At 39.5% G+C, this 24910-nt stretch overlaps 4 protein-coding genes across 4 annotated transcripts; 3 read left to right on the top strand and 1 right to left on the bottom strand.

Annotated features, from left to right (window-relative positions):
* The first annotated feature begins 1310 nt into the window (after positions 1 to 1310).
* Positions 1311 to 2596, top strand: LOC112253624 (gamma-crystallin M3-like). The gene is made up of 3 exons (XM_042314169.1): positions 1311 to 1465; positions 1823 to 2062; positions 2246 to 2596. The coding sequence occupies exons 1-3, from the start codon at positions 1457 to 1459 to the stop codon at positions 2537 to 2539; spliced, it is 543 nt and encodes a 180-aa protein (XP_042170103.1). The 5' UTR covers positions 1311 to 1456; the 3' UTR covers positions 2540 to 2596.
* A 3319-nt stretch (positions 2597 to 5915) lies between these two features.
* On the bottom strand, positions 5916 to 6935 carry LOC112255387 (gamma-crystallin M3-like). Its single transcript, XM_042314167.1, has 3 exons — positions 6827 to 6935; positions 6409 to 6657; positions 5916 to 6244 (listed from the first exon to the last, which is right to left on the bottom strand). Exons 1-3 carry the CDS (start codon positions 6839 to 6841, stop codon positions 5966 to 5968), a joined length of 543 nt encoding a protein of 180 aa, XP_042170101.1. The 5' UTR covers positions 6842 to 6935; the 3' UTR covers positions 5916 to 5965.
* Positions 6936 to 9929: 2994 nt separating this feature from the next.
* Positions 9930 to 11484, top strand: LOC112255388 (gamma-crystallin M3-like). Its single transcript, XM_042314164.1, has 3 exons — positions 9930 to 10035; positions 10438 to 10704; positions 11106 to 11484. The coding sequence occupies exons 1-3, from the start codon at positions 10027 to 10029 to the stop codon at positions 11397 to 11399; spliced, it is 570 nt and encodes a 189-aa protein (XP_042170098.1). The 5' UTR covers positions 9930 to 10026; the 3' UTR covers positions 11400 to 11484.
* A 7025-nt stretch (positions 11485 to 18509) lies between these two features.
* LOC112255389 (gamma-crystallin M3-like) lies at positions 18510 to 20499 on the top strand. Its single transcript, XM_042314165.1, has 3 exons — positions 18510 to 18601; positions 18946 to 19188; positions 20158 to 20499. Exons 1-3 carry the CDS (start codon positions 18590 to 18592, stop codon positions 20443 to 20445), a joined length of 543 nt encoding a protein of 180 aa, XP_042170099.1. The 5' UTR covers positions 18510 to 18589; the 3' UTR covers positions 20446 to 20499.
* The last annotated feature ends 4411 nt before the right edge of the window (positions 20500 to 24910 follow it).

The following is a 24910-nucleotide window of genomic DNA, read 5'->3' as shown; positions in this document are numbered from 1 at the left end:
AGATTTTGTTCTTAACTGACTTGCCTAGTTAAAAGGTACATTTAAAAAAAAAAAAAATCATCCACCTCAATCAGTGTAGTAGTGTTCTAAAATACAATCATATCACACAATTTGACCATTTATAAAATCATCTATGTAGACTATTTAAAAAATAAGTGAAATCTGATATGATCCAATGGATTATGATAATTAGCTGGTAAAAAAGGAAAGTGTAAAAATCTTACTTGGCCCCCCTATTTTAAATTTCTCCGTGGCAAATCGGTGAAGTGTAGATTCGTCACTAGTTAACACAGCCACAAAGTCACAAAACAGGATTTTAAGCCTAACTCACTTTAACCCTAACTTTAACAACACCGCTAACCTTAGCCTAACCTTAAATTAAGACCAAAAAGCACATTTTTGTTTTCATGAATTTGTATGATATAGCCAAGTCTGACTTTGGCTGTTTTTATCTAGTAGAAACCCACATGTAGACTATTGAGAAAAGCTGTTTGGCTCTCAGTCGATTTGCGAATAGGAAGAACTTTACAGCGGGATAACAAAAACATTGCCATGCTGGTGGGTGGTAACGTTTAAAGAAAACCCAGCCCTGAAACGAATCATATGCAGAAAATAATTTGCACATCATCTAATAGGAAAAGATACGGAAGACTCACGGAAACATCCGAAGTCACACATTCAGTTTGGCACTTCAAGGCCAAATATATCATACTTTGACTAAAATGATGATTTAGTAACTTACATTGTTGTGAAACGTCGTAGGTAAGCTGTGGCCATCATCTTTTAGCTGTAAAAAGTGAATTTCTACTGGTGTGGGCGTTAAATAATGATAAGTAAACTGCTGGGTTGGTCTCCCTTACTCTGAGTTCCCCTAGCCTCTGTCCCCCTATAGGCTGAGTCACTGCAGGATTAACCGAGCATGACCTCGTGACCCCATCTGCTCCCAGGACTGTTGACATCCACCTCTCAAAACAGTTGTCATGGTGACAGACACATTCTCACCCCCCCCTAAAATGTGTATGTTAAATACAATACACAAATCATTAAGATCCATCTTCACAGCCTAAAAAAATGAAGTAAACAATTATTGCACCATATATTTCATACTCCAAACCAATTATAATGATGGTGAAAAGTGTTGGTCTTTTGTAAAACACAATCCAATACATGTAAAAAGTGTTTGTAAATACTCTTGGTAAAATATGATAAAAACAGCTACATGTTTTAAATACCTATGATCACATGATAATTCTAATACAGTATTCGTGCCCACTGTCTCTCTGCTTGTGCCAGCCAAGGACACAGCTGCACAAAATCAACAGCAAGAAGCATCCTGCTTATTCATCAGGATGGGGAATTTGAATAACAAAAAGCCATTTGAAATGGTATAAGGTATAAAAGCTTGAGTGAACATGGCCTATTGGACAACATCCCAGAGCCGCAGCAAACAAACACCATGGCCAAGGTACAGTGGTGTATAGCTGGATTTTCTGCCTGATACATTAGCAATTTACTTTATTTTATTTATTTATTTTAGAATTGTTAAGTTACAGTTTTGATGTTAAACATATATTTTTATGTTCAGTAATGTTCAATTACATTTGAAGAGCTGTTCTTCATGGCTGAGTTTGTGGGCCTCATTTCTACATTTGACCATTTCATTGTTGATTTACTAAATTCATTACCAGTAGTTCTTCTTACAGAACAATTTGTTTACATTTCAATATTTAATTATTTAGTTGATTAAAAATTACTTTTGATTTGAGGCATATCCTTTTCCTCTCTGTGTTGTGCTTGATGCCTTTTTCGTTGGTTGCTCCAGATCATCTTCTACGAGGACAGGAACTTCCAGGGTCGTTCCTATGAAACCAGCTCAGACTGCCCTGAGTTGACCTCGTACCTGAGCAGGTGCAACTCCTGCAGGGTGGAGAGCGGCTGCTTCATGGTGTACGACCGCTCCAACTTCCAGGGAAACCAGTACTTTGTGAGGAGAGGAGAGTATGGTGACTACCAGCGTATGGGCATGTCTGACTCCGTTCGCTCCTGCCGTAACATCCCCATGGTAAGATGTCTCTATTGGAAAACAACTTATATATGATGCATTTATAGTGTCATATGTATAGTATATATAGCTTAATACAATGTATCAAAAAATGTAAGTTTTTGATTGTAAACTGATCAGATTCCTATTTAATTACTTTGATCATGTTCTTACTTTAAATATGTGTCCTTATTAACTTTACAGCACAAAGGACAGTTCAGGATGCAGGTCTATGAGAGAGAGAACTTTGGGGGTCAGATGCACGAGATGATGGACGACTGTGACTCCATCCAGGATCGTTACCGCATGTCCGACTGCCAGTCCTGCAACGTGATGGAGGGCCACTGGCTCATGTACGAGCAGCCCCACTTCAGAGGCAGGCAGATGTACGTGAGGCCTGGAGAGTACAGGAACCTCAGAGAGATGGGCAACAGCTCCGTGAACAGATACACCTCCATGAGACGTGTCCTGGATTCTTGCGAGAGCCAGCATCATTGAAGTCTGAGATTCTTATTTTTCTGGCATTCAAAATAAATATTGGATCATTGAAATGCATGTTTCATTGTCTATGTATTACTTACCTAAACTTTAATGATCATTCTAGTACAAGTGAATGATAATATTTTGTCTCTAGTGCCTTCAGAAAGTATTCATACCCCTTAACTTATTCCACACTTTGTTGTGTCACAGGCTGAATAATAAAAAATAATAAAAATCTCCCCCATCTACAAACAATACCCTGTAACAACAAAGCGAAAATATGTTTTTAGATATTTTTGCACATTTATTGCAAATTAAATACAGAAATGTCCTATTTATATAAGTATTCAGTACTTTGTATAAACACCTTTGGCAGCGATTACAGCTGTGTGTCCTTCTGGGTAAGTCTCTAAGAGCTTTCCAAAAGTGGATTGTGCAACATTGGCCCATTATTTTTTTCAAAATTCTTCAAGCTATGTGAAATTGGTTGTTTATTACTGCTAGACAACCATTTTCAGGTCTTGCCATATATTTCCAAGTAGATTTAAGTCAATACTGTAACTCGACCACTCAGGAACATTCATTGTCTTCTTGGTAAGCAACTCCAGTGTAGATTTGGCCTTGTGTTTGAGGTTATTGTCCTGCTGAAAGGGGAATTAATCTCCCAGTGTCTGGTGGAAAGTAGACTGAACCAGGTTTTCTTCTAGGATTTTGACTGTGCTTCGCTCCATTCTGTTTCTTTTTTATCCTGAAAAACTCCCCAGTCCTTAACGATGACAAGCATACCCATAACATGATGCAGGGACCACTATGCTTGAAAATATGGAGTGTGGTACTCAGTAATGTGTTGTATTGGATTTGCCCCAGACATAACACTTTGTATTCAGGATATAAAGTTAATTTTGTATTACTTTAGTGCTTTGTTGCAAACAGGATACATGTTTTGGTATATTTTTATTCTGTAAAGGCTGTTAATTAGTTAGTATTGTGGAGTAAGTACAATGTTGTTGATCCATCCTCAGTTTTATCCTATCACAGCCATGAAACTCTGTAACTGTTTTAAAGTCATCATTGGCCTCATGGTGATATCCTTGAGCGGTTTCCTTCCTCTCCTACAAGGTACAGAGATGAGGTAGTCATTGAAAAATCATGTTAAAAAAACACTATTATTGGATACAGTGAGTCCATGCAACTTATTGTGTGACTTGTTACGCAACATTTTTACTCCTGAACTTATTTAGGCTTTCCATAACAAAGGGGTTGAATACTTATTGACTTAAAGACATTTCAGCTTTTCATTTTTAATAAATCTGTAACAATTTAGAAAAACATAATTCCACTTTGACATTATGGGGTGTTATGTGTAGGCCAGTGACCCAAAAAAATCTCAATTGAATCCATTTTAAATTCAATCTGTAACACGACAAAACGTGGAAAAGGGAAGGGGTGTGAATACTTTCTGAAAGCACTATATTTCCTTTAGTGTCAATTAATGGAAAAATGCTTTTGGTTTAGGAGACTTGTTTATATTGTAGTCCTAAAATATACACCATGCTGATTTCTGAAACAACTAATATTGCATATACTGGATATGTTTATATCATATCCAACTTAGGTGCACACTGCCACCTTACTACCCTGATACAGATTCAAACACAGCTCATGATGATTATTACCTTGTTTACATCTAGACATTATTCTGAAGCCCACCAGGCACCAGAATAATGGATAGTCCATATGAATGATAGAAACTCATATACGGTATGTGTCCGTGACATCCTCTTGAGTTGAACTTAGGTAATGCAATTGAGTAAATTGATCTAAAAAGGAACATTTGTAAATAAAAAAGGTACATTGTACAGACAACTTCATTATGGGGTGGCAGGGTAGCCTAGTGGTTAGAGCGTTGGACTAGTAACCGAAAGGTTGCAAGTTCATATCCCTGAGCTGACAAGGTACAAATCTGTCGTTCTGTCGTTCTGCTCCTGAACAGGCAGTTTAACCCACTGTTCCTAGGCTGTCATTGAAAATAAGAATTTGTTCTTAACTGACTTGCCTAGTAAAATAAAGGTAAAATAAAAAATGTACAGGACCACAACATTCACTTGCAGTGTTGCTCTATATTGTGGGTAATTTGGCTCATCGTGAATTTCGTACATCTTGGGTTATTGAACTTAATGCCCTTCGTTCTTGCAGTAGCAAATGGTCAGTAATTCTAATAACCGGCAAAGTCAGCTCGTCCAACGTGGAATCTGCTGGTCAAACTACTGAAAGTACCATTTGAGGGGTAGAGTATGCAACCTACTGTAAAAAATAACTAACAAAATATAATTTGCCCATCATGTTGTCTGCCTTTAACTTATTTTGAATTTACTTGATTATTATGAGTTACACAAACAAAGGAGTCTAAGTTGAAACTTTGTTGAATGTAATAAATCAGGCCAGCCTACCATTTCCCTAGGATAGCTACTGCAGCAAGAGACTGAAGGAGAGGGTACTAACTAAGTGTATGTAACTTTTGCTAGCCAGCTAACTAACTTTGGTACCTGGGGTGAAACAATGAAGCTTTTTTAGTTAGGTAGCTCCTGCACCGCTCTTTGCTAGCTAACATAACGCTGCATCCAAAACTCATAGAACTCCAAAACTGATAAGGTGGCTGCAATAATGCTTATATTTGTGATCTATCCCCTTTCTAAACATATTGCATTATATTTACTGAACATATTTATGGATTCAGATTAAATTCTTTGTCATTGAATCTAATTACAGATTATCTCAACATTTTGAATGTCGGTGACACCATGTCCCTTTGTCAAATTAGCATGCCTGATTAAAATGAAAGAGTGATCTTTGTAAAGGAGTGGTTTAGCATGTACAGTACATGTTTACAGGTTAGTGCTGTAGCCTTCTAAAACTATAACCAGCACCATTCACTTAGAAAGTGGATTATATCACAGTCTGTCAAATGTAAACACAACTGCAACTCCTTAACTACTGAAATGTAAACACAACTCCTTGTAATTTTTGGAGGCATGTTCTTGACACAACAGTCGTACAGTAGCTAGTAAAAGAGTTTAGGAGTGTCTGTTAACAATCTGTAAATAACTTAGCCAAGCTGGCTAACTAACATCGCTAATCTGCAGGCCAAAACAATTAATTTATTTACAGCTAGTTAGCTGTCTCACCGTTTTTTGCTGTCAAGTGTAATGTTACCTCCAGAACTGATAAGGGGTATTCACTAATGGTTCCATTTCCCTCTTTGTGACATGTCCACTTTCCAAGCCTATTGGCTCATGGCAGACACCAGACCTTATGCACTTGTCTTACTAATTGGTTCCTTTTGATTGATGAGATGGTTGTTATGCTCTGTTTTAATGAACTAGGACACATCAGGAATAATTAGAAATGTAACACTTTATTAAGTTAAACTAAAAAGTTGTGATTTTAACAGGAATCAGTGATACGTCTAACCGACATGAATCTATTCATGGAGCTGTTTCCCATCTCTCTGAGGTTCCTGTACTCTCCAGGCCTCACGTACATCTGCCTGCCTCTGAAGTGGGGCTGCTCGTACATGAGCCAGTGGCCCTCCATCACGTTGCAGGACTGGCAGTCGGACATGCGGTAACGATCCTGGATGGAGTCACAGTCGTCCATCAGCTCGTGCATCTGGCCTCCGAAGTTCTCTCTCTCATACATCCTCATTCTGAACTGGCCCCTATACTGTTGATAAAAGCAACAGGTCAGACAGATATGGAACTACTGTAGATCCAACCGGTGGACTCATACATTTAAATGTCAAATCTTGTTGATGACATGAGTTCACGACCCTTGCTGTTGAAACTATCTGCATCAGCTAAGAAGCAGCTACACACTCCATTACTTACACTGGGGATGTTACGACAGGACCTGATGCAGTCGCTCATGGTCATACCCATCAGGCGCTGGTTGTCGGGGTACTCTCCTCTCCTAACCATCATCTGGTGACCCATGAAGTTGGGGCGCTCATAGACCATGAAGCAGCCGCTCTCCACCCGGCAGGAGTTGCACCTGCTCAGGTAGGAGGTGACCTCAGCGCAGTCGTTGCTGGTCTCATAGGAACGACCCTGGAAGTTCTTGTCCTCGTAGAAGATGATCTACACAGACAATCACACAGTTAGTGCTCGATATGTTGAAATTAGTGCACTGATGCTCATTTGATTAGCAACGCCTTGTGTTTCCGATCTGACAGTCTTCTTTGGATGCAGGGCTGCTTGGATAGACCCAGAGAGATGGGCATGGAGGAAGACTTGCAGTGGCACTTACCTTGCCCATGGTCATGGTGATGGTGATCCAATCTCTTATCCAATTTCAGATGGAATGCTGGACCATCAACCTCCTGTCCCTTTTATACCTTGGACCGCATTCACATCTCCATATTTATTGTTCTAGAACTCCATGAGTCATCATTCTATATTGTTGTGCAAGCCAGTCCTATAGTGTCACGTACTGAATGCCACGTTTATAACTATGTCACTGGGGGTAAAATAGAGGATCATGTTTGTTTCCAGCTAACCCTAGCTACCCTAATACTAGTAGTATATTAGTATTTGATCAAATATTCCAGATCAATTGAGATGGAACTGAGATGGAATTCAATGTACATTGTAGCATTATTTTATTGTGAGGTATTATTTTACTGGATCGTTTTTTTTATGGCACTGTGTACACTACCGGTCAAAAGTTTTAGAACACCTACTTATTCAAGGGTTTTTCTTTATTTGTACTATTTTCTACATTGTAGAATAATAGTGAAGGCCTCAGAACTATGAAATAACACATATGGAATAATGTAGTAACCAAAAAAGTGTTAAACAAATCAAAATATTTTTGAGATTTGAGATTCTTCAAATAGCAACCCTATGTATTGATGACAGCTTTGCACACTCTTAGCATTCTCTCAACCAGATTCATCTGGAATGCTTTTACAACAGTCTTGAAAGAGTTCCCACATATCCTGAGCACTTGTTGGCCGCTTTTCCTTCACTCAGTGGTCAGACTCATCCCAAACCATCTCAATTGGTTGAGGGCAGGGGATTGTGGAGGCCAGGTCATCTGATGCAGCACTCCATCACTCTCCTTCTGAGTAAAGTAGCCCTTACACAGCCTGCAGGTGTGTTGGGTCCTGTTGAAAAACAAATGATAGTCCCATTAAGCCCAAACCAGATGGGATGGCGTATCGCTGCAGAATTCTGTGGTAGCCATGCTGGTTAAGTGTGCCTTGAATTCTAAATAAATGATAGGCAGTGTCACCACCAAAGCACCCCCACACCATCACACCTCCTCCTCTTTGCTTTACTGTGGGAAATACACATGCAGAGATCATCCGTTCACCCCCATCGAGTCTCACAAAGATACAGTGGACTCATCAGACCAAAGGACACATTTCCACTGGTCTAACGTCCATTGCTCGTGTTTCTTGGCCCAAGCAAGTCTCTTCTTCTTAGTTTCCTTTAGTCGTGGTTTCTTTGCAGCAATTCGACCATGAAGGCCTAATTCACAGTCTCCTCTGAACAGTTGATGTTGAGATGTGTTTGTTACTTGAACTGTATAAACCATTTATTTGGGCTGCAATTTCTGAGGATGGTAAATCTAATGAACTTATCCTCTGCAGCAGAGGTAACTTTTGGTCTTCCATTCCTGTGGCGGTCCTCATGAGAGCCAGTTTCATCATAGCGCTTGATGGTTTTTGCGACTGCACTTGAAGAAACTTTCAAAGTTCTTGAAATGTTCTGTATTGACAGACCTTCATGTCTTAAAGTAATGATGGACTGTAGTTTCTCTCTGCTGATTTGAGCTGTTCCTGCTATAATATTGTATTTGACCAATTAGGGCTATCTTCTGTATGGCAGTATACTTCTACCTTGTCACAACACAACTGATTGGCTCAAATGCAATAAGAAGGAAAGAAATTCCTCAAATTAACTTTTAAGAAGGCACATCTGTTAATTGAAATGCATTCCAGGTGACTACCTCATGAAGCTGGTTGAGAGAATTCCAAGAGTGTATAAAGCTGTGATCAATGCAAAGGGTGGCTATTTGAAGAATATAAAATATATTTAGATTTTTTTTTTTGGTTACTACGTAATTCCATATGTCTTATTTCATAATTTTGATGTCTTCACTATTATTCTACAATGTAGAAAATAGTAAAAATAAAGAAAAACCTTGAATCAATAGGTGTTCTAAAACTTTAGACCGGTAAGTGTATGTATTTCTAAAATGTAGGGAATCAGTATTGTTTTATTATTTCATTATTTACCTGATAATTACTTTGTCCTCTGATTCTTATTTTTTATTATTTTGAGAAGAACCAGAAAGTTGTTGATGTTATGTTGTTAATGTGGTCAGACCAGTAAAGCTGCCAAATAGTCATGTTTCTTCATCCAGTGCTTGTCCTCATGAAGTCATACACCCACCTTTAAAACAACCCTCTATCTACATCGTCTTTGTCCTGCTGAGAAATGCTGTGCTTGAGTTGGACTAAAAACGTGTTCACATTTCTTTCATTCATGATGTGCAGCAACTGTATAACTATATATTACTAACCAAGATCGACAGCTTGGGACTATAAGCTTCTATCTGCAAAAAGATGATTCTGAGAAGATTGGCTTTACAGTTTTGAACCCTCGTTGGTTTGAATGGTGTCAGCCATTTTTATCTGCTATTCTTTTGAACTTAACATGAATTGGGGTAATTAGAGTATACATAGGAAGATAACATTGAAAAGAACAAGGCTATGTCAATAACTCAAGCCTGACAAAAATGCAGAACGAACCTTATAGTCCAAAGCTTTCAACATGTAATTACAATACAGAGCTGTAAACTTTTCAACAGATAAGGTTTATCAACAATTATAGAATTAAAAAGAAACTGGTCAAATACTGTTCTCAGTATACTGTGTAGATATGTAATCACCCCAATAAATACAATGTCAGGTAACTAGCTATATGGTGTTTGAGCAACTTAATATAAAGTGTGACCAAGTTCACTAAGTGGGGCCAAGTTCATTAAGTGGGACCAAGTTCATTAAGTGGGACCAAATTCACTTAGTGTGACCAAGTTCGCTAAGTGTGAGCAAGTTTACTAAGTGTGACCAAGTTCACTAAGTGTGAGCAAGTTCACTAGTAAATATACTGTAACTGTATTTTGACCTGGTAAAGTACCATCTAGCATAATCACCCAAACTGAAGAATATGCCATGTTCTATTTCTGATGAGAACAATACCTGTCATGGCCCCCATGCTGCATTCAGCATCCAATAATAACTCATGTAGATGTGCTGTGTAAAATGTATACAAGCCCCACGTGGGCCTTGTGATGACTCATGCTATTTAGCACAAAGGTATGCAAGGTGCCCTGTGGACCCAATGTCAATATAAAAGTGCCACTGGATCTACACAACACACCGTGTCTTCTGCGTGTCATCTAATCAAGCTTCACCATCAAGCTAAACCAGCGTAGCCATGACCAGGGTAATACAGGGCAGGGGATTTTTATTCACTATAAGAGCTGGCCATTGAGATATGAATATAGTGTCTTGCATAGCAGCTATAACCACAAAATCCTAATCATATCAATCTGTGAGAATAAAGCAACGTTTTTCAGCTAAATAATACTAAACTATTTTTGTTTTATTAAAATAATATAGAGTTATTATATGAGATCATGCAGTTGATATGCATTATATACAAAGTTAAGAATTTATAATTATGTTTTTAATTATTAATAGTAATGACAAATTAATCACAATCAATTAATAATGATTAACTATATGAATTATGTAAAACATTTAAAATCATAGCCTTTATAATCTTCTCAACATAGGTGAAGAGGTCATAGGTTAAATCATTTTCTCAATCAAATCACCCTCTCAGATCATCTTCTATGAGGACAGGAACTTCCAGGGTCGCAGCTATGAGACCAGCAGCGACTGCCCCGACCTCAACATGTACCTAAACCGCTGCCAGTCGGTCAGGGTGGAAATGGGCTGCTTCGTCATCTACGACCGCTCCAACTTCATGGGCAACCAGATGTTCCTGAAGAGGGGAGAGTACTCCGACTTCCAGCGTATGGGCTCCGTGATGGGCATGGGGGATATGACCATGCTGGAGTCCATCCGTTCCTGCCGCATGATCCCAATGGTAAGACGTCCACAGTCTCCTTGTGTTTGACGATGACATGGTTATATTTATGATGTTGTTCGTGCTATTTCTCTTCATATAAAGAGTGCATTTTTATATTTTTGAGTAGCTAGATGTTCGTGAATGGTGATGAAGTTTGAGTTACTTTGACTCTGTGCATCTGATACTTGATGTGCTTTTCACCTGGGTCATGTTCAGCAGGCCAAACGTTTTGTAACAGAAAACAAAAATATGTCTTCTAATTGAACAAGTTTAGGTATTATCAAAACAGTTTGTCCCTAATGAACGTGGTCCAGGCCTCTATTACTGTATAAGTCAGCTGACAAGCAATGATACTTATAATACTGGAAGCATAGAGTACACACACGGTAGTAACTGTCAATGTTCTCCCTCCCCAACAGCACCGGGGACAGTTCAGAATGAGGCTGTACGAGAAGGAGAGCTTCGGAGGCCAGATGCATGAGCTGATGGAAGACTGCGAGTCCATCCAGGAGCGTTACCGCATGTCCGAGATGCAGTCCTGCAACGTGATGGACGGACACTGGCTCATGTACGAGCAGCCCCATTTCAGAGGCAGGATGATGTACGTGAGGCCTGGAGAGTACAGGAGTATCAGAGACATGGGCATGAGCACCATGATGAGAGTTCGCTCCATCAGAAGGATCATGGATGCCTGTGAGGGTCAGCGGCATTGATGCCTGAGATTCCTGCTGTCCTGACATCCAAAAGGCTGCTAAAAGTCACAATTCCCATTGAATGTAATAAAACTCTTATTTTGAAGTACCTGTTCTCTTCTTTTTTCTATCAAGCCTAATCTACCCATGGTGTTTAAATTACACTGGTTTATTCTGACATATTGGTGTCTTGGAGAGGGATTTCAAATGGTCTGAAAGAAAAAAAGTAATAATAAAAAAAGTAAAAAGTAATAATTTGATTTTGATACACGAAGTGTGCACATAACATTCATTTATCAATAGCAAAAAAAAAAAAAAATATATATATATATATATGCATTTTCTCACTGGCTCAATTGAATCAAATTTAACCCATGTTACAGTACATCAAATTATATAACTCAGAAAGCCTGCTGTACTCAGAAAGCCTGATGTACTCAGAAAGCCTGCTGTACTCAGAAAGCCTGCTGTACTCAGAAAGCCTGGTGTACTCAGAAAGCCTGATGTACTCAGAAAGCCTGATGTACTCAGAAAGCCTGCTGTACTCAGAAAGCCTGATGTACTCAGAAAGCCTGATGTACTCAGAAAGCCTGTACTCAGAAAGCCTGCTCAGAAAGCCTGATGTACTCAGAAAGCCTGAAAGCCTGACTGTACTCAGAAAGCCTGATGTACTCAGAAAGCCTGATGTACTCAGAAAGCCTGCTGTACTCAGAAAGCCTGATGTACTCAGAAAGCCTGATGTACTCAGAAAGCCTGATGTACTCAGAAAGCCTGATGTACTCAGAAAGCCTGATGTACTCAGAAAGCCTGATGTACTCAGAAAGCCTGCTGTACTCAGAAAGCCTGCTGTACTGTAACCTCCAGTTTCTGAAACGTATTTTGCAGAAAACTAATCCTTATTGTCGATTGTTAGCATTATGCTAGTTTACATGTTCTCCACAGTATAATGTATAACCCATGGACAATGGACTGGTTTAGAAACACGAGAGAAGGGATGTATAATCAATGGACTGGTTTAGAGAAGCTAGAGAAGGGATGTATAATCAATGGACTGGTTTAGAGAAGCTAGAGAAGGGATGTATAATCAATGGACTGGTTTAGAGAAGCTAGAGAAGGGATGTATAATCAATGGACTGGTTTAGAGAAGCTAGAGAAGGGATGTATAATCAATGGACTGGTTTAGAAACACGAGAGAAGGGATGTATAATCAATGGACTGGTTTAGAGAAGCTAGAGAAGGGATGTATAATCAATGGACTGGTTTAGAAACACGAGAGAAGGGATGTATAATCAATGGACTGGTTTAGAGAAGCTAGAGAAGGGATGTATAATCAATGGACTGGTTTAGAGAAGCTAGAGAAGGGATGTATAATCAATGGACTGGTTTAGAGAAGCTAGAGAATGGATGTATAATGACAGTGGTTAGAGCAATGGGACAGTAACCAAAAGGTTTCTGGATCAAATCCACGAGCTGACAAGGTAAAAATATGTCGTTCTGAGCAAGTCAGTTAACACACTGTTCCCTGGGTGCCAAATACGTGGATATTGATTATGGCCCCCTGCACCTCTCTGATTCAGAGGGTTAAATGTGGAGTTGAATGCATTCACTTGTACAACTGACTAGGTATCCTCCCTTTCCTAACCAATGAACTGGTTTAAAGATGTTAGAGAAGTAATGTATAACCAATGAACTGGTTTAGAGACGTTAGAGAAGTAATGTATAACCAATGAACTGGTTTAAAGATGTTAGAGAAGTAATGTATAACCAATGAACTGGTTTAGAGACGTTAGAGAAGTAATGTATAACCAATGAACTGGTTTAGAGACGTTAGAGAAGTAATGTATAACCAATGAACTGGTTTAGAGACGTTAGAGAAGTAATGTATAACCAATGAACTGGTTTAGAGACGTTAAAGAGGTAATGTATAACCAGTGGACTGGTTTAGAGACGTTAAAGAGGTAATGTATAACCAATGTGGTTTAGAACCAATGAACTGGTTTAAAGAGACGTTAAAGAGGTAATGTATAACCAATGAACTGGTTTAGAGACGTTAGAGAAGTAATGTATAACCAATGAACTGGTTTAGAGACGTTAAAGAGGTAATGTATAACCAATGAACTGGTTTAGAGACGTTACGGAGAAGTAATGTATAACCAATGAACTGGTTTAGAGACGTTAAAGAGGTAATGTATAACCAGTGGACTGGTTTAGAGACTTAAAGGTGGACTGGTTTAGAGACGTTAAAGAGGTAATGTATAACCAGTGGACTGGTTTAGAGACGTTAAAGAGGTAATGTATAACCAATGAACTGGTTTAGAGACGTTAAAGAGGTAATGTATAACCAATGAACTGGTTTAGAGACGTTAAAGAGGTAATGTATAACCAATGAACTGGTTTAGAGACGTTAAAGAGGTAATGTATAACCAATGAACTGGTTTAGAGACGTTAAAGAGGTAATGTATAACCAGTGAACTGGTTTAGAGAATGTTAAAGAGGTAATGTATAACCAATGAACTGGTTTAGAGACGTTAAAGAGGTAATGTATAACCAATGAACTGGTTTAGAGACGTTAGAGAAGTAATGTATAACCAATGAACTGGTTTAAAGATGTTAGAGAAGTAATGTATAACCAATGAACTGGTTTAGAGACGTTAGAGAAGTAATGTATAACCAATGAACTGGTTTAGAGACGTTAAAGAGGTAATGTATAACCAATGTTTAAATGGTTTAAAGAAGTCAGAGGAATTGGACGTTCCACGACCTCTGGTGGCTGATAATATTTTGTCAGAGGAACTCTTTGAAGAACATCTTCTGCATTGTGATTTGAGTTGGACATAATTTCCGTTGATAATAGTAGTTCATAAACGTGGACTGTATGTGAGCATCAAATGTGCAGCATGAATGTGTATCCCTTTTTCTGTTGTTGTTTTTTGGGGTGTGTTTTCTGAAACATTTCTCCTTTAATAGTTTCAACTGTATTCTTTGTGGGCATGATACGTTTTTGTAGCGACATCAAATGTATTCCGTTACAGTACATAACAACCAGACAGCGGTATACCTCTCTATGCTGCTTCATGTTGCTTGGTCAGGGATTCTTCACAATGGGGCCACCCATTTCACTGAACACAATAGATGTATTATAAAAGTAAGGTATTAGATAGGGGTCAGGCTTACGGTACATTGTGGCTATTCAATTTCAGAACAGATCAAAGTGTATAGTCGCCTACCTGCTTACATAATTAATGTATTACAGTCATCTGCTTTCTTTATGCCCACGCAGGTACACACACACACACACACACACACACACACACACACACACACACACACACACACACACACACACACACACACACACACACACACACACACACACACACACACACACACACACACTCACACACACACACACACACACACACACACACACACACACACACACACACACACACACACACACACACACACACACACACACACACACACACACTTATGCACACTTATGCACACACACACACACACACACACACAGACAGACAGACAGACAGACAGACAGACAGACACACTCTCTTGCACGTTGAGAGCCAAAAGGCAACCACAAAACCAACCCTATAGGAACAACTTAATATAAAGTGTTACCCTATAGGAACAACTTAATGTAAAGTGTTACCCTATAGGAACAACTTAATGTAAAGGGTTACCCTATAGGAACAACTTAATATAAAGTGTTACCCTATATTAATATTAAGTGTTACCCTATAGGAACAACTTAATATAAAGGGTTACCCTATAGGAACAACTTAATGTAAAGGGTTACCCTATAGGAACAACTTAATATAAAGGGTTACCCTGTAGGAACAACTTAATGTAAAGGGTTACCCTATAGGAACAACTTAATGTAAAGGGTTACCCTATAGGAACAACTTAATGTAAAGGGTTACCCTATAGGAACAACTTAATGTAAAGGGTTACCCTATATTAATGTAAAGTGTTACCCTATAGGAACAACTTAATGTAAAGGGTTACCCTATAGGAACAACTTAATATAAAGGGTTACCCTGTAGGAACAACTTAATGTAAAGGGTTACCCTATATTAATGTAAAGTGTTACCCTATAGGAACAACTTAATGTAAAGGGTTACCCTATAGGAACAACTTAATGTAAAGGGTTACCCTATAGGAACAACTTAATATAAAGGGTTACCCTATAGGAACAACTTAATGTAAAGGGTTACCCTATAGGAACAACTTAATGTAAAGGGTTACCCTATAGGAACAACTTAATATAAAGGGTTACCCTATAGGAACAACTTAATATAAAGGGTTACCCTGTAGGAACAACTTAATGTAAAGGGTTACCCTATATTAATGTAAAGTGTTACCCTATAGGAACAACTTAATGTAAAGGGTTACCCTATAGGAACAACTTAATGTAAAGGGTTAAAGTAAAGGTTACCCTATAGGAACAACTTAATGTAAAGGGTTACCCTATAGGAACAACTTAATGTAAAGGGTTACCCTATAGGAACAACTTAATGTAAAGGGTTACCCTATAGGAACAACTTAATGTAAAGGGTTACCCTATAGGAACAACTTAATGTAAAGGGTTACCCTATAGGAACAACTTAATGTAAAGGGTTACCCTATATTAATGTAAAGTGTTACCCTATAGGAACAACTTAATGTAAAGGGTTACCCTATAGGAACAACTTAATGTAAAGGGTTACCCTATAGGAACAACTTAATGTAAAGGGTTACCCTATAGGAACAACTTAATATTAAGTTGTTCCTATAGGGTAACCCTTTATATTAAGTTGTTCCTATAGGGTAACACTTTACATTAATATAGGGTAACCCTTTACATTAAGTTGTTCCTATAGGGTAACACTTTACATTAATATAGGGTAACCCTTTACATTAAGTTGTTCCTATAGGGTAACACTTTACATTAATATAGGGTAACCCTTTACATTAAGTTGTTCCTATAGGGTAACCCTTTACATTAAGTTGTTCCTATAGGGTAACCCTTTACATTAAGTTGTTCCTATAGGGTAACCCTTTACATTAAGTTGTTCCTATAGGGTAACCCTTTACATTAAGTTGTTCCTATAGGGTAACCCTTTACATTAAGTTGTTCCTATAGGGTAACCCTTTACATTAAGTTGTTCCTATAGGGTAACACTTTACATTAATATAGGGTAACCCTTTACATTAGGTTGTTCCTACAGGGTAACCCTTTATATTAAGTTGTTCCTATAGGGTAACCCTTTATATAAAGGGTTACCCTATAGGAACAACTTAATGTAAAGGGTTACCCTATATTAATGTAAAGTGTTACCCTATAAAATAAACGTAATATAAAGTGTTATCCTATATTAATGTAAAGGGTTACCCTGTAGGAACAACTTAATATTAAGTGTTACCCTATAAAATAAACTTATTATAAAGGTTTGATTCCTGCTGGGGCCACCCATACAACAATGTATGCACATATGACTGTAACCTCTGAATATGACCATTTCTTTTCATTAGGATGATGTACAGGTAACTGCACAGATAATGGAAACACTTGAGTAAATGAGGGATACAAAGTGTATTGAAAGTGTATTGGAAACAGGTGCTTCCACACAGGTGTGGTTCCCATCATGCTTAGGATCATGCATACAAATGCTGGGTAGGCCATTATTTTGGTTACCATGGCTATGCATGCCCCCATAGGCTGACATTGCCCCATCCACAGGGCTTGAGTGGTCACTGAATGGTTTGACGAACATGAAAACAATGTAAACCATATGCCATGGGGGATTCTGGAGCGGCCACTGAGACAGGAACACTTATGGGGTTTCTGGAGCGGCCCCTGAGACAGGAACACTTATGGGGGATTCTGGCGCGGCCCCTGAGACAGGAACACTTATGGGGGATTCTGGAGCGGCCACTGAGACAGGAACACTTATGGGGGATTCTGGCGCGGCCCCTGAGACAGGAACACTTATGGGGGATTCTGGAGCGGCCACTGAGACAGGAACACTTATGGGGTTTTCTGGAGCGGCCACTGAGACAGGAACACTTATGGGGGTTTCTGGAGCGGCCCCTGAGACAGGAACACTTATGGGGGATTCTGGCACGGCCCCTGAGACAGGAACACTTATGGGTGATTCTGGAGCGGCCCCTGAGACAGGAACACTTATGGGTGATTCTGGAGCGGTCCCTGAGACAGGAACACTTATGGGTGATTCTGGAGCGGCCCCTGAGACAGGAACACTTATGGGGGATTCTGGAGCGGCCCCTGAGACAGGAACACTTATGGGGGATTCTGGAGCGGCCCTGAAACAGTGTTTTCTGTCAAACTAAATATCACAGTATCTTTCAATGATGTTGAATGTAGCCACTGTACAAACACTTGAAAATTTCACATTTGCATGCACTTTTTAAATAACACTGAATATTATATTGCTGATACACTCAAGGAGCAATTAAAACAACCCCCATATTGCTTTTGTTACTTTTTTAAAATACTATTTTGATACTATGCAATATAAATTGTAAGGTACACCTTTACCTACACCTTACCTACCACTTAAAGGTAAAATCAACTATCTTTTGGTATTTTTGTTCAATAGTCTGCAGTTTGCATCATGATGATGCGGCCGGTGACACTTTGCTTCTTGAAAGTCCAATATCTTGTGAACTTGACTGCTAACATGCAACATATTTCAGGACTGTCATCAACAGTGGAATACCAAAATATCATTTTTGAGTGGAAGTTTCTTGTGTGCACTGCACAAACCTATTCCTAATGTAAATGAAATAGGCATGAGCATAGCCTATAAAGTTAAATAAAGGTTCAATTACAATTAAAATAAAATACGTGTTTCCCATAAATTTTTCATTATGAGCACATCATTTACATAAATGAAATGTTGAAGATAAATTAAAATCCATAAATAGTTTATTCACCCTTCAGAGTCTATTTCAAAGAGACTATACAATACATCTAAAAGGAATCAGACCTAATCTAAACCCTTTTACCTTACAGAGCACTAAATGATAACTCTTTGCTGCGAGCGTTGTGTTGATGTAGAGTACAGTACAGTGTTGCCCGGCTGACTCAGCGTTTTATACAATTGGGCGGTAGATTCTTCTGGAGCTACATCAAGCATAAAAGGCAGCACGCCAGTAGGGAGAACAACAGAAATCAAATAACTGTGACCATGAACGGAAAGGTACTGTAATGTGGGGCTGTGATCAAAGTCTGTGCACAGTGCTGAACTGTACGTCATCTGGCATTGGAACTATGAATCTAGGATGCATCAGAGCCCATTTCCAATGGGAAATATATCCTTGATGTGTGTGTTTTTAGATTCAGAACACTATGATAACTACAGATTACTTATGACGACTTGTAATTATAATCATGGTTGCATTGTTTGATTTTGTCAGACACATTACAATTATTATGTAGAATCATTTCTGAACGGGATAGAATGTATGAGTTTTTGCACATCAAAATCAATTGGTTTCACGTCAAGATGTTTAGACTTTCAAAGCATACTTTGTCTTTCTCCAGATCATCTTCTACGAGGACAGGAACTTCCAGGGCTGCTCCTATGAGTGCAGCAGCGACTGCTCCGAGCTCTCCTCCCACCTGAACAGGTGCAACTCCTGCAGGGTGGAGAGTGGCATGTTCATGGTGTACGACCGGCCCAACTACATGGGCCACCAGTACTTCCTGAGGAGGGGAGAGTACCCTGAGTACCAGCACATGTTAGGCTTCAACGACTGCATCAGGTCTTGTCGTATGATCCCCCAGGTAAGCACTTCTGCAGACAGCACAACAGATCACAACTATTCACAACCACACCACAACAGACCACAACTATTCACAACCACACCACAATGACCACAACTATTCACAACCACACCACAACAGACCACAACTATTCACAACCACACCACAACAGACCACAACTATTCACAACCACACCACAACAGACCACAACTATTCACAACCACACCACAACAGACCACAACTCACAACCACACCACAACAGACCACAACTATTCACAACCACACCACAACAGACCACAACTATTCACAACCACACCACAACAGACCACAACTATTCACAACCACACCACAACAGACCACAACTATTCACAACCACACCACAACAGACCACAACTATTCACAACCACACCACAATGACCACAACTATTCACAACCACACCAGAACAGACCACAACTATTCACAACCACACCACAACAGACCACAACTATTCACAACCACACCACAACAGACCACAACTATTCACAACCACACCACAATGACCACAATAATCGATGCCATAAAACTATCTTACACTCCAAAATCGAAGTCTGTCTAAAGTTTTCACACCTCAAATGTAATCTAAAGTTCACACCTCAAATGTAATCTAAAGTTCACACCTCAAATGTAATCTAAAGTTCACACCTCAAATGTAATCTAAAGTTCACACCTCAAATGTAATCTAAAGTTCACACCTCAAATGTAATCTAAAGTTCACACCTCAAATGTAATCTAAAGTTACAACATAAAAACACATCCCATGCCATCGGTTGTATAGATCCAGCTAAATGCCTCAACCGCAAATGAATGAAAAGGATAACAATTATACCGTATTGTGCTTATCTTTTCATTCTTTTTAGATTGTGGCATATTGCATTGTATGCCATCCTATCAACTAAGCTCATCCTGTTCCGTTAATAGATGCGTGAAATGTGTTATTTTCTTTCCAATAGCACATGGGCCAGTTCAGGATGAGGATCTACGAGAAGGAGAACTTCGGAGGCCAGATGCACGAGGTGATGGACGACTGTGACTCCATCCAGGAGCGTTACCATATGCCCGAGATGCAGTCCTGCAACGTGATGGACGGCCACTGGGTCATGTACGAGCAGCCCCAATTCAGAGGCATGCAGACCTACCTGAGGCCTGGAGAGTACAGGAACACGAGAGAGATGGGAATGGGAAATGATGAAATGAGGTTCCAGTCCATGAGGCGCATCAGCAGCGATGCTGCCTTTTAAATGTGCTGTCTTTAAAGAGTGCAACGACTTTTTAATAAACATTTTAAACCTTCATTTTTTGCAGCGATTTTCTTACCTTATTTCCACCAGCCACTGCACTGTAAATTACTATTATATCAATATAATACTCTAACCACTAAAAAGCCACTATAAGCAATGATTATACTGCAACCACTATAAACAGTAATATCAGCTGAAATGTATGTAAACACAATGTAAACAAAAATGTCCCTTTTTCCCCTAATTCTATAATCCTTATATTTAGTCTTAAAAAACCTCTAGCCCATGCTAGACACTTGACACTGCCTTGTGTATGGGTGTTGTAGACAAGATAAGCTCTTAACAACAGAATCCTGCCGACTACGCCAAATGAGGATCTAAATAAGAAATAAGACTACGCCACTTTTTTTAAAAGGCAAAGAAGGTCCTGTAATTAACTAAAATGATGACGCATGGAAATCAGACAGGTGCTCAAGTGATCAATTGTTTTGTTTACTATGGAGGAACTTCAGCTTTGAGGTACTTCAGCTTTGAGGAAGGAACTTCAGCTTTGAGGAAGGAACTTCAGCTTTGAGGAAGGAACTTCAGCTTTGAGGAACTTCAGCTTTGAAAGCTCAGCTCAACAGATCATACTGTCCTTACTCAGACATAATCAATCACTCACAAATTCAACTCTTAAGAACTAGTGACTAACTTGTCACAACCCTTCACACTACACAGTGGCAGGCCATATTTATCAAACCACTTCCCACTTCCATCCTCCAAAACTGTAACATTACCATAATACAAACACAAACTCATCAAATAGAATATGTGGTAATAATTTCTATGGAAGCATACATAACTCCTTATAAGTGCCTTAATAATGCCTTATAATACACTTATAGTGCCTTATAATACTCGCTATAAGATATAATGTATCATAAGTAGTTATAGCTTTCTTACAATACATTACTATAATGCATTATCAGCCTAAAAAGCATCATGCATTATAGACCTACCTAAATTGCTCTGTCACAGACCTTCTGTTTTCAACTCTCTAGAGACAGCAGGAGAGGTAGAGATACTCTGAATGATCTGCTATGAAAGGCCTTAATGACATTTACTCCAGCACTGACCTGTTGCACCCTCGACAACACTGTGAATATTATTATTTGGCCCTGCTGGTCATCTATGAACATTTGAACATCTTGGCCATGTTACGTTATAATCTTCACCCGGCACAGCAAGAAGAGGGCCACCCCTTATAGCCTGGTTCCTCTCTAGGTTTCTTCCTAGGTTCTGGCCTTTCTAGGGAGTTTTTCCTAGCTACCGTACCTCTACACCTGCATTGCTTGCTGTTTGGGGTTTTAGGCTGATTTTCTGTACAGCACGTTGTGACGTCAGCTGATGTAAGAAGTTAAATGTGATTGATTGATTGATACTTAACAGCAATAATTTGAACTGAGCGTGATTTATAGCATCAGCCTTTTGGTATTTAAAACCGGCCATTTCCCCTGCTCTAAGAAAACTAGCTAGCTAGCTCGATCCCTGGATTTTGGAAGGTGCAGCTAGAGTAGAGTAGCTACAGTTTATCTAGCTACAGCTTATATCATCTTTAACTCTGCATTGTTGTAAATTGACCCGTAAACATTTCACTGTTAGTCTACACCAAAAATTGGATTTGATTTTGATTCACTTTGGTTAGACTATTTGAGTGAGTCGCTAGCTAATGTTGGCTAGCTAAAATGTTTAGTGGCACGAGGTATTTGCAAACAGCACAACATTGTGTGATTATCTAAGAGCTAGCTAGCTAACAAGCTGGCTAAGGTAGAAATGTCTGAGCTGCAAGCCAACACTGTTGTATTTACCCAAGTTAGCAGGACTAGGTAGCTAACGTTAGCTAGCAACAAATATTTGAAAAAGCTAGGCACCTGCGGACACTTACCTAGCTAGCTAGCTAACTGTTTGCTAGGAACACAGCTAACTGTGAAGATTGCTAATAAGCTGGCAGAGGCTGAAGACATGACTGATGCTAAACATATAATTATCAAGCTAGCTGAGTCAAATTAAGCTTTGACCTAAATATAACGCTAATATGTAGCTAGCACGAAATGTGAGTGTTCTTTGCTAGATTTTCACATTCTTGCAATGATATAATGCATTTTATGCTCTCTGGGCTTATAACGCATTATATGTATTATCAGGATGGATAATTACTTATGAACAATTAGTACGTATGATACAACTCTTTGTATTATAAGACATTATATATGCACTTATATGTATGCCTCATTTAAAATATGAACAAATATGTTTTTACACAGATGACGGCTACCAAAACAATAACCTATTTTTAAAAATTTAATAAACACATTTTCAAATGTCAGTCAGATCACTCAATCAAATCTAAATTATTTCAACCAATGGGGGTGACTGGAATGCTGTGACAAAGGAATAGTACATATCTGGCATAATCAGGAAGTGAGGCATGTCCAGGAAGAAGGAAAGTAGATCCTGAGGGGAATAACGAGCTCACCTTGCCTAAAACACTAACTTACTGTTGCTTGACATCAAATTTGGATAAAAGAAATACACACTTTAAACAAACTACAATTTCTAAAGGCTCTATAGGGCATTCATAGCCTTTGCCCTTGCTAGAAGCATGTGTTTCAGACATAAGGAAGTGGATGGCTGCAAACTTTCTACTTTTAAACTCAGACAAAACAGAGATGCTTGTTCTAGGTCCCAAGAAACAAAGAGATCTTCTGTTGAATCTGACAATTAATCTTAATGGTTGTACAGTCGTCTCAAATAAAACTATAAAGGACCTCGGTGTTACTCTGGACCCTGATCTCTCTTTTGAAGAACATATCAAGACCATTTCAAGGACAGCTTTTTTCCATCTACGTAACATTGCAAAAATCAGAAACTTTCTGTCCAAAAATGATGCAGAAAAATTAATCCATGCTTTTGTCACTTCTAGGTTAGACTACTGCAATGCTCTACTTTCCGGCTACCCGGATAAAGCACTAAATAAACTTCAGTTGGTGCTAAATACGGCTGCTAGAATCCTGACTAGAACCAAAAAAATTGATCATATTACTCCAGTGCTAGCCTCTCTACACTGGCTTCCTGTCAAAGCAAGGGCTGATTTCAAGGTTTTACTGCTAACCTACAAAGCATTACATGGGCTTGCTCCTACCTATCTCTCTGATTTGGTCCTGCCGTACATACCTACACGTACGCTACGGTCACAAGACGCAGGCCTCCTAATTGTCCCTAGAATTTCTAAGCAAACAGCTGGAGGCAGGGCTTTCTCCTATAGAGCTCCATTTTTATGGAACGGTCTGCCTACCCATGTCAGAGACGCAAACTCGGTCTCAACCTTTAAGTCTTTACTGAAGACTCATCTCTTCAGTGGGTCATATGATTGAGTGTAGTCTGGCCCAGGAGTGGGAAGGTGAACGGCAACGAACTGCCCTTGCTTTCTCTGCCTGGCCGGTTCCCCTCTTTCCACTGGGATTCTCTGCCTCTAACCCTATTACAGGGGCTGGGTCACTGGCTTACTGGGGCTCTCTCATGCCGTCCCTGGAAGGGGTGCGTCACCTGAGTTGGCGCCCCCCTTGGGTTATGCCATTGCAGAGATCTTTGTGGGCTATACTCAGCCTTGTCTCAGGATGGTAAGTTGGTGGTTGAAGATATCCCTCTAGTGGTGTGGGGGCTGTGCTTTGGCAAAGTGGGTGGGGTTATATCCTTCCTGTTTGGCCCTGTCCGGGTGTGTCCTCCTTCTCTCTTTCTTTCTCTCTCTCAGAGGACCTGAGCCCTAGGACCATGCCCCAGGACTACCTGACATGATGACTCCTTGCTGTCCCCAGTCCATCTGACCGTGCTGCTGCTCCAGTTTCAACTGTTCTGCCTTATTATTATACGACCATGCTGGTCATTTATGAACATTTGAACATCTTGGCCATGTTCTGTTATAATCTCCACCCGGCACAGCCAGAAGAGGACTGGCCACCCCACATAGCCTGTTTCCTCTCTAGGTTTCTTCCTAGGTTTTGGCCTTTCTAGGGAGTTTTTCCTAGCCACCGTGCTTCTACACCTGCATTGCTTGCTGTTTGGGGTTTTAGGCTGGGTTTCTGTACAGCACTTTGAGATATCAGCTGATGTACGAAGGGCTATATAAATAACTTTGATTTGATTTGATTTGATTTATAAGCACTACACAAGTGCTTCACAAGTAATCCATAAACTCCCGAGTGGCGCAGCAGTCTAAGGCACTGCATCTCAGTGCTAAACGAATCACTACAGACCCTGGTTTGATTCCAGGCTGTTTCACAACCGGCCGTGATTGGGAGTCCCATAGGGCGGCGCACAATTGGCCCAGCGTTGTTAGGGTCTGGACGGGGTAGGCCGTCATTGTAAATAAGAATTGGTTCTTAAATGACTTGCCCAGTTAAATACAATTTTAAAAAATGTGGCA

This window comes from Oncorhynchus tshawytscha, unplaced genomic scaffold, assembly GCF_018296145.1.
Source record: "Oncorhynchus tshawytscha isolate Ot180627B unplaced genomic scaffold, Otsh_v2.0 Un_contig_11440_pilon_pilon, whole genome shotgun sequence".
Taxonomy (NCBI): Eukaryota; Metazoa; Chordata; class Actinopteri; order Salmoniformes; family Salmonidae; genus Oncorhynchus; species Oncorhynchus tshawytscha.
Note: the sequence above shows the minus strand (reverse complement) of the source record. Positions and strands in the feature narration are given on the sequence as shown.